This window comes from Marmota flaviventris, chromosome 8, assembly GCF_047511675.1.
Source record: "Marmota flaviventris isolate mMarFla1 chromosome 8, mMarFla1.hap1, whole genome shotgun sequence".
Classification (NCBI taxonomy): domain Eukaryota; kingdom Metazoa; phylum Chordata; class Mammalia; order Rodentia; family Sciuridae; genus Marmota; species Marmota flaviventris.
In genome coordinates this window covers 66,209,519-66,223,885 of record NC_092505.1, presented here as the reverse complement: position 1 = coordinate 66,223,885, position 14,367 = coordinate 66,209,519, and the positions used below count along the sequence as shown (strand labels likewise).

At 34.9% G+C, this 14,367-nt stretch overlaps 1 protein-coding gene across 20 annotated transcripts in view; it reads left to right on the top strand.

Moving 5' to 3' along the window:
• Window positions 1-14,367, top strand: part of Phldb2 (pleckstrin homology like domain family B member 2) — a 95,500-nt gene that overhangs the window by 47,679 nt on the left and 33,454 nt on the right. For 16 of the 20 annotated variants that reach the window (XM_071615362.1, XM_071615367.1, XM_071615369.1 and 13 more), the window contains exons 6-7: window positions 8,396-8,524; window positions 13,966-14,121. In XM_071615362.1, the coding sequence (XP_071471463.1) occupies window positions 8,396-8,524; window positions 13,966-14,121 (285 nt within the window). The remainder of the gene's footprint in view (window positions 1-8,395; window positions 8,525-13,965; window positions 14,122-14,367) is intronic. The other 4 variants (XM_071615368.1, XM_071615366.1, XM_071615363.1 and 1 more) reach the window with 1 other exon arrangement.

The window sequence follows — 14,367 nt, the reverse complement described above, 5'->3', positions numbered from 1 at the left end:
TGCATTCTTTCCTAAATCATTGAGGTCTCTTCTTTAGTCCTTTTTCAATGTTTCCCCTCCAATCTATCTGCAGCAAATGAAACATGGTGATTTTTAAAAAAAAGGAGAAGAAGAAAGAAAGAAAACAAATTAGAGAATAGAAATCTTTCAGTATAACATTCTGGATTGTGCCCCATTGTACCCTATGTAAATCTAAATTCCCAGCTGTAATCTGTCACTAGTCTTTCTGTCACCACCTTTCCCATACTTCACACCATCCTTGCCTTGGCCTTCTTTTTATTTGTTCTAAGATCCATCCTCAATCCCATCCCATCACCCTTGGTCCTTCACAGACACTGTTTCTCCTGCCTGGGATTTCCTTCTCCACACTCCATGGTTTCATTGTCTCTGCTTTCAGGCCTAAGGTTCCCTGTCCGTTTTTTAGAAAAGCTTTTCCAGATCTTTCTAGTTGAGATTATATTCTCACGGCTGTTCTTTTCAGACCTTTTATTTTTTTCATATTTTATAATTTACATTTGTTTTGGGAGTACTGAATATTTGTTTTCCCCTCTAGCCTGTGAAATAGAAGAAGGCATTGTGATCCACTGTTTATCCATCCTGTAGTAGGTGCCAAAATACTGCCTAGTACGCTTTGGGAATATTGTCCTTGGATTCTCCTGCTAATGGCTGGGCCAGACTGGGCATTGCAGAAACACAGAGCCAAACACCTGCCAAAGAGCTATGTGTGGCCAAGTTTCAGGACAGCTGCTGTGAGCTGCCCAAGTGCACATGCCAGGGGCCCTGTAATCACATTGCTAGTCAAGCCAGAGCGTAAGACAGAAGGAGGAAGTGGCCTTTGCCCTTTGGATCACGTTTCCCTTTCCATACACCTGTTGCTGTGGTCAGATATAAACTGTGGAATGAGAAGAGCAAAACCTGAAAAGATATCCCTGCTGGGCAAGTTCCAGTTTAAATGTTGATAGTGCATCCTGTCATCTTGTCCCTAGCTTTTTGTAGACAAGGCCTGTAGCCTCAGAACTTAAATCTTAGTGTAAAATTATTGGCAGTGTTTCCTTGGTTCTTGACAATGGTCTTTAATGTTATTTCTTTTAGTGGATTTGGAACTAATATTTTATTTCACATATTTGGTAAAAATTAATACATATTATATGTGATTACCATTCATTATGTCACATAAAATACAAACCATAGACATAATTATATATATACAACATCAAATATAGACAAGGTATTTTATTATGTATTTATTGAACATTTTACCAGAGGTTCTGTGGGCTGGCCTTTTGCTGTCACAGCCTGTTTCCATGTGACTTCAAGTTAAATGCCCCCTGTGTGCTGTATTTTCAGGTAGTAGCCATATCTCCAGTATAAACATGAATAAATCCTGAACAAATATGAGTGTCTGATTTGAGCATAAACTCAGAGGGGATGTTTATTTAGAAAAGCACTAAGCGAAGAGACCATCAAGTGAAAGGAGAGGAGAATGTTACCACTGGCCTAGTTTTCTGTTTTAGTTTAATGGTTTGTTGACAGAGTTAGGGAAGCTACCAGCCCATGAAGCCCAGTTCCAGCAAAGTCTTCCCTTCACTGCCACTCCCCACTCGAAGGGCAAAGCCCAATTTTAGTACCTTCTGAGAAAGTACAGACATGTACATCTATTTATGTAGGTTTTCTTTCATAAGACAGGTTGTCTGTTTCTGATTACATTAAAAATTCAAAACTAAAAATAGTTTTTCAGTTTCTGCTAGGTTTGGATTATCTGTTTCATCTATGCTCCTTTAGCACATAAAAATCAAAAGTCAATTGTGCCAAAATCAAATAAAACGCTTAAAGAAAGGTTCTGCTTCCATCCTCTTACTGAAGTCTTTCCATTACCCAGATGTTAATCATAAAGCTTAAACCATCCTTTTGTAAATATTTTATGTCTTCACATGGATATCTTATGATATTTCATAGTCACTCTGGCCTGCACACTTGTTTAGCTACCCAGAATTAACTGTGAACTGAAGGTTAGATTATTCTCCATATGATACATTCCTAAGTGAAGTCTGAAATTTTTGACTTCCTAGTTTTTCTACATAAGCATATATTACTAAGTAGTTAAACCGTATTCTCCATGACTATCTTGCCCAAGTACCTGTTACTTCCTCCCCTGCTTCCTTCAGAGCCAGGGGAAGGCAGTGAGCCTGGCCCACATTCCTCAACAAGTGTTCGTGCCTCCTAAGTGCAAAGCATTTGCCAAGGACCCAGCCCTTCCCGTGCCTCTTTCTTACATTTCAAAGCTCCCTGGCTAGAGGAAGTGGAACTATATCGTGGGATTTGGGGATTAAATCAAGAGGATTCCAGATGGAGGTTATTTTTTCTGATGGTTGCTTATTTCATAAGTCTCCAGTGTTCTGATTTGCCATTTTTTTTCTACAGTAAACATTCATCAATTGTGTAATTAAAATGTCAAAGCCAAAGGAAAAATATCCTCAGAAATAGATAGAAGGATGTACCTCTTTAAGGAAAAACAATGGATTCCCAATTTGTTGACATGGGTCCATATCTTTCCTTTGTTGTTCCAAAACCTGAAAAGATTTTGGAGAAAAAGTGTCTTGTAAAATTGACTTTCATAAGTGTAGCTACAGAAATAGTAATATGTTTTATTAAAGCGTATTGCCCCAGACCTCATTGGAAATGCCATTTAATATGTGCAATATGAACAATGCTATCTGCATAAAATTCAGAATATCCTGAAATTGAAAACACTTCTAAACCTTAAATCATGGTATATGCATATATACAAATCATCAAAATCAATACATTAAACATGAATTTTTTTATGCATCAACTATATTTCAATAAAGCTGTTTAAAATAGTTTCAGCAATTTCATTCACAATAGCCTCAAAAACAAACAAAAAACCCTAGGAATAAATCTAACCAAGGAGGTAAAAGCCCTCTACAATGAAAACTATAGAACATTGAAGAAGGCACCAGAAGATGGAAAGACCTCCCATATTCATAGATAAGCAGAATTAATACTGTTAAAGTGACCACACTACCAAAAGCAAAATAGAGATTCAATGCAATCCCCATCAAAATACCAATGACATTCTTCACAGAATTGGAAATTCTTCACAGAATTTAGGGAAATGTGAATAAAACCTACACTGAGATTTCATCTCACACCAATCAGAATGACATTCATCAAGAATACTAACAATAATAAATGCTGGAGAGGATGTGGAGAATAAGTAATATTTTACACTGTTGATGGGATTGTAAAAGTACAACCACTATGGAAATCAGTATGGTGGTCCCTTAAAAGATTAGGCCTGGAACCATTATATGACCAAGCTATACCACTCCTCAGTATTAATCCTAAAGAATTAAAGTCAGCATGAGAGAAAAAGGGAAAATACTGGTGAAAGATATTGGCCAAATTATATTGCTATATTGTGTACATGTATGAATGAGCAACAATAAATCCCACCATTATGTACAATTATAATTCGCCAATTTTAAAAATTGTGGGAAAAAAGTTTTAGGGCTATGATTGTATCTTAGTGGTAGAGCATCTGCCTAGTATGTGTGAGGCTCTGAGTTTGATCCCCAGCACTGCAAAAAACGGGGAAAAAATCAAGATTAGTACTTACAGATCTAAAATAGATGACTCATCTTTGAAGCTATAGGGATGTCTGCTTTCCACAAGTTTTAATAACTTAAAGAAAAGGGATTATTAGGTATATGGAGAGGACTTTGGGTTGACTTTCCCTAAAAATAATGACTTAGGGACTACAAATTTTAACACATTGCTGCATCTGTTCCCAACCTAAGTCAGAGTTTCATGAACAGGAAGCACAGTTATGTTTCAATTTTAGATAAACAGAAAATAAGATTTTTTATATGTATGTCCCAGGCAATATTTGGAACATATTTACATTAAAATATTATTTCTTATTCATCTGAAATTCAAATTCAGTAAAAGGTGTCCTCTCTTTTACCTGGCAGTCCTTCAAGCTAATAAGTTAAGCCTCTTTTCAGGATAACCTTGAACCATCTGCTTAGTGTTTCATACTTAGATATGATAAAACGATTCTTATGTTGGTATTAAAGAATTTTTTTGTGTGTGTAGCATTGGAATTTACAGAGAGCCAGATAGTTAAATTTTAGTTTCTTCCTTCAAGAATACTACTGAGAAGAGAGAAAACTTATTTATTGTCTTCTAACCCAAAGATCTGGCAAAATAAATAATCCTATGGTGAGCCTTGGATATTTATTCATTCGAGATTATTGGCAATTCTTTGATATAAGTTCAAATTATTTAAGGTAAACTTATAACCACTCCTAATTATTACATCAGGCAGGCACTCTGCATCTGAACTTGAAACCTATCATCTCTTGATTTACTAGCTGCATTTAATTTGAATGTAAAACAATTTACAGTTGGAATACTACTTGCAATGAAGGGCTTTTATACTATGAAGAAATGGCACTAGGCACTAAGAACAATTTTTGATGGATCTTGAATTAATGTCTTGTGTCAACATTAAAAAAAATCAAGTCATAATTGCCATGTCACTCACATAATCTCTGGTGGCTGTCAGTAGTTCTCAACCTGGCTACCTGGTGTTAAACTTGGAAAGATTTTTAGAATGCTTGTGACAGTCTTTATGATCCATATTTGTGACCCAATCAATACAGGTGCCTGGAACGTTGTATATGTAAAATCTCAGGTTATTCTAGTGTGCAGTCAGGGTTGGGAATCATAAATCTAGTAGAACTGTGCAATATAAGGAGAATGCTAAAATTTCCTCCTTTCTCTGCCTCTGTTCTTCTTTTAATCTTTGTTGAATAAATGAACAGACATATCACTATGAAAGCAAGCACAGTGAGCCATCTGTTTGCTTGGATTCTTCATTCACCAGTTCAACTAGCCAAGGATCAAAAATATTTTTAAAAAAATCCATACAGAGCATGTATACACTTTTCATTATTCCCTAAACAAGGCAGGATAATAGCAATTTATATAGCATTTACATTGTATTAGGTGTTATAAGCAATTTAGGGATGGTTTAAGGTATATAGAAAGATTTATATATAGGTTATATGCAAATTTTATGACACTTTATATAAAGAACTTGAGCCTTCACAGATTTTGGTGTCCTTGGGAATCCCAGAAATTAAAATTCCTTAAAGATACTTAGGGACAACTGTATATAACCATTTTACATACTGGTTTATACTTTAAATTATCCCTGAGTAATTTATCGTTGGCCATGTATAGCTATAGAACTTTAGGAATATTAGTCTTAAATATACAAAATAGGCAGAATCTCACAATAAGTTTGTGATCCAGCTGGACTTGCCAGTACATCAGGAAGACAAGGCAAGGCAAAAAAAGAAGCAACTTGTCTCTAGGGAAGTCCCTTTCTATTCCTGTTTTATAAGTGTCCCCTTGTACATCTGTATTGTTCCAGAGTACTCCAATTCCTTATACTTATATTTCTTCAACAAAGTGAAATTTGTTAAATTTACTAAAAATGCATTTAAATCCACCTATTTCCTGAACGTACACTTTTGAATCTTGAAAAAAAAATGATGTTCTCTCCTACTTTGATGTTTGGAAAATTTCATCTATAGTTGTATCTATAGTAGTTGGGATAGGTGAGTTTACCAGTTATAATCTGGAGAAAGAGAAGAACACTCAGTCTTAATATTTTATGTGTAAAACTCAAGAATCCCTAAACCATCCAATGCTATCTAGTTCATCCATGTCTTTTACCTTCACTAAAGACAGTGATGTTTCTCCTCTAATTAAATGTTTGCCTCCAGCTAATTTTCCTTTGAAAACTTCCTGCATGATAAATAGAAGAGAGGAATATCAATTTCCTTCTGGCTGGAAGTTGTTCCACTTCTGGCTCTCACAGGGATAATCTCATCTCTGTGGTCCTCTGTGATTTATGACGCAGCCCACCTGTCACTAGTCCTTCTCGCATCCTTCCCCTTTCACTTCCTTTGCCCTCACTTTGGCCCCACTGAGCTTTTGCTCTGAGACCAGGTGCTGGTCACAGCATTAGTGAAAAACCACAGAGAAGCTGCCGAAGGCCCTCATGGTGCTTGCTTGCATAATTCTCTTAACTGCCCCCTTGTATGGGATTGCGAAACGCTTTGAGCACCTCAGAAGGAAGGCACTGTGTAAACATGAGGTATTTTTTTTATTAGTTGTTTATTTGTGTTCATTATTAATGATTAAAAAAATGTATAAAGGCATCAATTGGTGTGAATATCCTTTATATACAGAAATATGAAAAATTGTGCTCTGTATGTGTAATAAGAATTGTAATGCATTCCACTGCTGTCATGTATTTAAAAAAAATAAAATCAATAAAAGATAAAAAAAAAAAAAAACGAAAGCCTCAGAGCTCTACTTTGGTAATTTCTTTAAGGTTTGAGATCATGTTTTAGGGCAGTGGCTTTCCATAGTTCTAATATTGCATCAATGTTTTCTGTAAACTTTAGGGCTTTCCACCTATGGTATCTAATTGTGATGATTATTCATTTTTAAATTTCCTGTTTAGAATTAAAGTTGTGGCAAAATCTGATGATACCATATTTAGAAATCGGACTCTTTGGGGATAAAATTCTCTTGTTGTGTAAATCGGGCAATCTTTGGTCCATATATAGAGGAAATAACACATTTTCTTAGCCAGAAGTCAACAGGTATTCTGTATTGTTGGTTTTATTTAGAGGAAAACAATTCTGAAACCAAAGGCTAAATGATTACATTGAGGTACTACTATATTCAGTTTTCCTATGGATTAACTTTTTGGAATTCTTTTTTTCCCCATTAACTGAACCCTTGAGTTCTCCAGCTCTTGCTCAATAGGTGTGCACACTGAACAAACTTCCCATTAAAAATTGGACAGACTTTCTTTGTAGACGGTTTAAATTGTTGTAGAATCATTTTTTATTTATATATGAAGCAGAATTCTCAAGTTTATTATTTCTGGACTTAATTATTTGGGGAGAAAAACTGCGACTTAAATAAATATTCTTCAAATAATCTGGAAATTTTAAAATTAAGTCAAAAATGGAGGCTTAAGTGAACTAGTATAGGTATTGAGTGTCATACAGTTTTAGATTCATTGTCAAGAATCCAAATGTGTGCTAACAGGAAATCATGACTATTTGGATTAAGAAATCAGAGTAGGGATAATTTGATAGGGCTATTTTAGAACTTTATCCTTTAAAAATTTCTTCTGTGATATGTTCAGAAGCTAGTTTTCTTTCTACCAGTTTCTATAGAGGGAACATAAGGAAAGTGAGGTGGTCATCAAATCATCATAGTGCTGCATAAAATGCTTTACTTTGGGATGAAAGAGTTACACATGGAGAGACTCATGCCTAAAATTTGCTTTAAAGTGTTCAGAGCATCACAAGTTGGCGAGACTGGCACTAAAAGAATTGAAGTTTTATTTTTCCATTTAAGGGGTGGGCACCAAGTCAGGATAAGCATGGTGCTAAAGTATGGACCTGTTATATCCTGGAGTGTGCCTAGGGTCACTTTGGCATGTGTGGCTTGGCAGGGATTTAGTGTTACCTTCTTGTTCTGCTCTTCTCTCTCCTGGTGTCTCTCCTTTATTTCACAGTTTGTGTTTTTCATGTTTCGTTTTTATGCCATTCATTTTAAGGAAGTCTATGTTTCCACAATGTCACAGTTGTGCTGTGTCCAAACTGCCTCCTAACCCTTCCCCTTGCTTTTTTGTCAGTGTTACATTTGTACCAGTTCTCTCAAACCCTGAATTGGATGCTCTCCCTGAGATGAGATTTTTTAATTGCTTAAGCTTCTAAAGCTTTTCAAATAGCTAGAACTATATCAGATGACCCCGGTATCAACCAGTGCACATAGCAAGACTTTGACCTGAGAACATACTTCTAGGACTTGCTTAGCAAATATATGCCTTGAGCAAATAGAACCATGGGATAGTACTTTGATGTACATGAATGCCCGCTTTTTCTTGTCTATTCCCTGACAAGTGATTTTTGCAAGGCTAGCTTCTGAATTTGGTTGGCATTTCTTTTGTACTTTGTTGGCCATGGACCAACATTCAATCTTAACTATTGCTTCCCTGCTTTTGTAACAGGGTGGCAGGAAGGAGGGAAGGAAGGAAGGGTGGGTCATTGTCAATACCCAATTAAATGGGCTGTTTTGAGAATGCACAATCTGGATCCCCTTGTCTTAACTTCCACTTATATCCCTTTATTGTAATCACTAACAAGCTGTGTTTCTACATTCATAGAATATCTAGAGTTTGTGTATGTTTGTGTTATTCTTGGAAATGTTTGCTAACACCCTGCTTGGGGTATGAAGGTAATTTCTATTCTATTTTCTGATTTCTGAACTTCAGGAGAAGGTAAAGCTTGATGCTGAAAGGGAAAAACTAGAGAGGCTTCAGGAGCTTTACTCCGAGCAGAAGACCCAGCTGGACAATTGTCCTGAGTCCATGAGGGAACAGTTACAACAACAACTGAAGAGGGTCAGTAGCAAACAGGAATGCACCCATTGTTATTCTTTTTTCTTTTTTTCCCTCCTAATTAAGTTCCACTTACCTATGACTTCCTACTTTACATAGGATAAATTCTTAGCTCTAGTCATTATATACTTTAAAAATAGGAATATGCATGCTAACAGTAAATATTATTCCATACTAATCAGTTAAAATATTCCGAATTAGAATCTTTCTTCTAATTTATAATGCAAAAGCATTTCTGGATTTGTTTTTTGTAACTAAAGAAAACTCATTCCTGATTTAGGACCAACACCAAAATTGCAGCGTTTAAATCAGCTAGCATCTCCCTTGCCCCTTCTGATGTATTGTACTATTTTCCCTTGATTTTTTTTTTCTTAGTGGATTTTATGTTCTCTCCCCAAATTATTCTATTCTGATCTGCCCTTCACCTCTTTCCATTGCTTTGCTTTTCTATTTCTTCCTGCTGATTAGTAACATGGAACTCCTTAGCATGATTACAGCAGTCAAACACCAAGAATCAAGACACAGGGCATTAGGAGTGCCCTCAGTATCTTCTTATACAAGCATCCTATTTTTCAAAATACTTATTACTACTTAAATTTTCTCAGGTTGAATAACCTGAACTACCACAGTCAGAGATGACTGACTGTGGTAGCTTCTACTACTTGTATTGAGGTCTACTAATTCTGTTTTCCAGAATTTCTACTAATTCTCCTATTCTGAATGTTTGCAGTGTTTAACACAACCATGCTGTTTGTATTCTGCAAAGGAAGCTTCCTAGGTGGATAATTTTATAAACACAGACACAGCCACTTAGTATTTTTACACTTGCTTGACAACTGAGTTGTTTCTTCTGAACAGCAGCCCAAACCAACTTTGATCCTGGAGCAGCTGTTATTAACAGTCTCGCTCCTCTAAAGGAGTCATGTAATAGTAATTTGTCCTAAGTGAGTAACAATTTATGATTTCATGAGTCAAAAAATAAGGTTAGTTCATTTGTTTTGTTTGTCCCTTCTTGTCAAATGTCAGTTGACACACTTTTGAAAAATTTCAAGATGACCTCTAGAACAAAAACACTGATACATCTGAGAACATAACTGGATAATGAAAAATCACAATTAAAACTAATGTACTGCAGAGGTTGAGAGCATCTTAGTAAAATATCCAATGTAGATAAGTTAAACATCAGCGTAATAATTTTAATATTTCTTTCTTTCAGTATTGAATCAAAGAAAGTTGTGACAATTGTGTCTTCCTCTTTACTCATTTTAGTCAGTAAAGATGAATTTGCTGTAAGAAGATAAAACTTGTTGTCTCTTGGTGTCACAATTCTCTGGAAATTTTATGATAAAAATGATTGGAGAAGACTAGTAATTATAAAAGTATTTCAGTTGGTAATTGTTTTGTTTATCCCACTTAACAGAAGAGGTGGGAAACCTGAATCTTACATTTGTTTACTGTTTTTCAACTCCCTTATGGCTAATGATTTTACGCAGTCATTGTAATTTTTCATTTAAGGTCAGCATTGTACTTTTATATTTTGTCCTTTCTTTCCTCTAGTTGCCCTTTTATTATTTGTATTCTTTATAAATGTTGCTTCCAATAGAAGCTGATAGGTTCTATTAATAACCTGGACCCAGTTTAATTTAAATTATTACTGTATGCATGATCTAGATTTTGAAGAAGAACTCATAAATTTGTATGTGTTCTAAGAATTTTGACTGCAAAAGAGGAAAGGAAATAACGCAGACAGTCTGTTCCATTAACTGAAAGCAAAGACTCTTTCCCTTTCCTCTCCAAGCAAAGTATAAAATTCTTATCATCAAGACCCCTTTCCTTGGCAGAGATAACTGACTGTCATATCTACCACTGATATTGAGGTTTACTAATTCTGTTTTCCAGGGATGATGACCAGCATAACTCTTCACCAGATCCTTGGCTTAATCAGTAAAACCTTACTTATTTCATAAGAAGCCCATTTATATTAAGAACTTTCTGTGGTATCACACTTATTTCTCTTTAGACTTTGGATCTTCAGAATACCATTTCATTACCAAGTTTTTCCAAAGGCATTTAAACCAGATGTCATGAAACTTATTTGATTATGATTAACTTCATTAGGTGGCAAGTCACATAGCATAAAAGTACATGAACAGAAGGAAAATCATTTTCTTAAACTTCATGTTCTCTTGAATACTTAAGCTGTAATGATGGAATGATCTTGTGGATGCAACATTTTGGACTTACAACTGGGTTTTGTACCTCTGAATCATTGCTTTAGAGTCAAAATATGGTTTTCAGTTGATGTTGACTTCATAGCCTATGACTGGCATGCAGTGAGTATGGGCTCACCAATCCCAGGATACTGGCAGTGTGGAAAAGAAAGCTGATGTTAAAAGTGACTCTGTCATTTGCCAGGATAGGGCCTGCTGTAAAAACGAGGTGACAGATACATGGAAGGGGCAATGTTCCTCTACTTTTGATATTTCTCGACTGAATTGTTGATTTTGGTCTCCTGATTTTGTTTTAAACTCTACCCAGTGATCTCCACAAGTAGGAAAACCACTTAAGCCCTATCATTGGCTTTAAAATCAGTTTATCCTTCAGTCTTAGAAAAGCCATTCAACCTCTGTAGGCTTAGTATCTCGGTATAAGAAAGAGGAGGTTGAACTATTGTCTTTTTCATATTTTAAAAGCATGTAAAATATTTGACTTTTAAGCAGAAGATGGAGAAAGGTTAACACAATGAGCCCCATTTATCTTTGCTTCCAGTGTTGGCCTTAAGCCACCATGAGGTTGTTTCTACAATTACTCCTGGCCATACCACATCTGTTCTCTTCTTTTTCTTCCATTAGGCAAAGAAAACACAAAGATCTTGTATATATACTTCTGTTACATAAATTATCCAAAAAAAAGTTGCTGGAAAAAAATTTTTTAAAAAAGGAATTGCACAGAATTTTTTTTATTGCGATTGTTTTAGTTCCTTTTATGCTGGCCCCCAGAGCTTGCCAGTCAATAGAGATTTATAATGTCCTTTTAGTGACTAAAGTTTATAGTTAAAATTTTCATTCAACTTTTCAAGTACTTTGAGCTTCCTGTATATATTATTCTGTCTCAGTCCTGGCCCCAAATTCCATTCTTTGAATTCTTATTCTTATCTAAAATCTTTTAAAAGTTTTTATTTCCCTCTGAAATAGTTTTTCTTTCAAAGTCAAAGTTTATAGACACGTGTTTGAATGGTTTAGATGGCTTGGTTAGATGATTACACCACAGAGTCCAAGTGCTGAGCTTGGCCTAATTTCCAGCTTTCCAACCTAGTGTGCTATAATTTTTATGCAATGGTTTAAATATTTACTACAGATAAATTAGTGAGTCTGTGGCCTTCATGCTAACCAGTTGTGGAGTAGGTGAAGGCCTTGCATAGAGTACGGTGTGTGTATTGTGAGCCATATGCCCACTTCTGATGAAGATTATTTATAAACCAAAAAAGTGTTTAAATTTTTTATCTCAGTACTCTTTAACCACAAACTAAGCTTAAATGAAAGACCTGGAAAACTTGAGTGTGTATGCCTATATAAGAAAATATATAAGCTGGTCCACTATTTCAAGACTGTGGATATTTTGTTACAACGTGTAACACTTGAGTTATCTGTTATTTTTTTAGTTTCCTTCATTAATTCATTCATTTAAAAGTTATAAACTTGAAATGTCTGATAAACAGCAAATGTCAACCAAAAACTTCAAATCAAGACCACATTCTTTTTGGCCAAATAAAATGTAAAGAAGTGTAAGAAATGCTGAATATATTCTTCAAATTGTGTTTTTCCTGCTCTTAAAATTGGAGAACACACAGTCTGTGTTAACATAATAGCCTTGTTGCTATAGTGTTGACTGTAATTGCATGGTAGCTAATAGCCCTTCTATGAATCATCGCTAGAATATAATTCATTGCAGAAGATAGAAATATATTCCATTTGATTAAAAACCCTAATTTGTCATTACTTAAAAAGTAGAACTAATTTACCATACAATTATTTTCCAGTTCCCTTTAAGGATTCAAATATAATGAAATGCCCTGATTAGTTTAGCTATGTAGAGCTAAAAGCCACATAGCCCAGCTACCTCTTCCTTTTGCCCATAGATTATTTAAAATTTTTATTTTTTAAAAATTCATCTACACATAGCACTTTTATTATTCTATCAGAGACTCCAAAATTAAATGGGTGTTTTTAAATGTATTTTAAAAAGTATATTGGAGAATATTTTATACAATGTGTAGTGATCTCTTGCATGAATGCAGATACACAAATAGCATTCCTGTCTTCAAGTATCTCATAGGTTGAAGAATTCCTATTCAAAGCCATCTGATTTTCATGTTGATTTTCTTTAAATGTCTTAAAGATTATTCTTAAAGTAGTAGTGCTTAACTTTTTGAGTTGAACTTGTGCCTGATGAAAGCTTTTGTTCTACTCTTAACCGTTTAAAAAAATTTTATGTGATTTTAATGGATTTATAAAAGGATACTTTGAAAATTTGATCTCCAAATTTTTTAACAGAATTTTTTTTAGAGCAGTTGTAGGTTCATAGCAAAATTGAGCAGAAGATAAAGAGATTTCCCATAAGCCCCTGCCCCACACATGCACAGCCTCCTCCATTATCAGTATTCCCCACCAAAATGGTTCAATGGTTCACAATTGCTGAACCTATAATAGTACATCATTATCACCCAGAATCCATGTCCAAATGATTTTGATTGCTTATTCCTCCAGAAAAATTATTTGAGCATGCATACCCTACATATATAAAACATTTAACCTATATTATAAATATATTTATTGCATGCATGCTCAAAGTATAAGTTTAAAATTGTGTATATGTACTATTCTACTGGTATGAATGTTAGAAAATATTTATTAAGCAAAGAAAATAAAACTCTTCATATTCCACTGCATTGTGCTGTGTGCATTTTGGGTATATGAATCCTGCTTAGAGAATTCTGGCCTGAATTTTGCTGAATTTTGAATTATTTAATCTCCATACTAAAACCTTATATAAAAATTGTGAAAAAAAAAAAGAATTTGCTTGAGAAACTATAGCTTACCTTTGATCTGCAGATAATGTTTAGGTTATTTGTTTCATTCTTTTTATACTTCATTATCCATTTTAAAGCTGCTTAGTAGATTTAAAGCAAGAATTTCTAAAGCATGGAGCAATCTAAAACAAAAGGTAAAGTAAATGCTGCGCTTTCCTGTGGTGTCCCCTTCAGTTCCACTGTAGAGGCACTGCTCTGGAGTTCAACTCCAAATGAGAGGATCATCGTATTCTAACCCTGGTCCATGTTATAATCTAAAGTTATCTTGGACTATGACTTTTCATAATCGTTTCTTAATATTAAGAAGGTTGCAGCCATTCTGGTGTGTCTTCTTTTCATTCCCTTTTCTCCAAAGGATGCTGACCTGTTGGATGTTGAAAGCAAACACTTTGAAGACCTAGAATTCCAGCAGCTTGAGCATGAGAGCCGTCTGGATGAGGAAAAGGAGAACTTGACCCAACAGCTCCTACGTGAAGTGGCTGAATATCAGCGGAACATAGTCAGTAGAAAGGTACCTTTCCCAGGTGATGTTTAATGTGAAAAATCAAGATATATTCTTCCTATGTGACAGTAAATAGCATTCATATAGATATGGTATATGTGTGTCTTTGTATCTGAATATCTTTGTGTGTTTAATCCCATCATATTTAGCATATTATGGAGCCTGCCATATATATGGTAAATGGGGCTCTGAACACGTATCCTTACATAATGTTGTGGATGTATTCATGAGTAATACCCAATTTTATCTTTATGT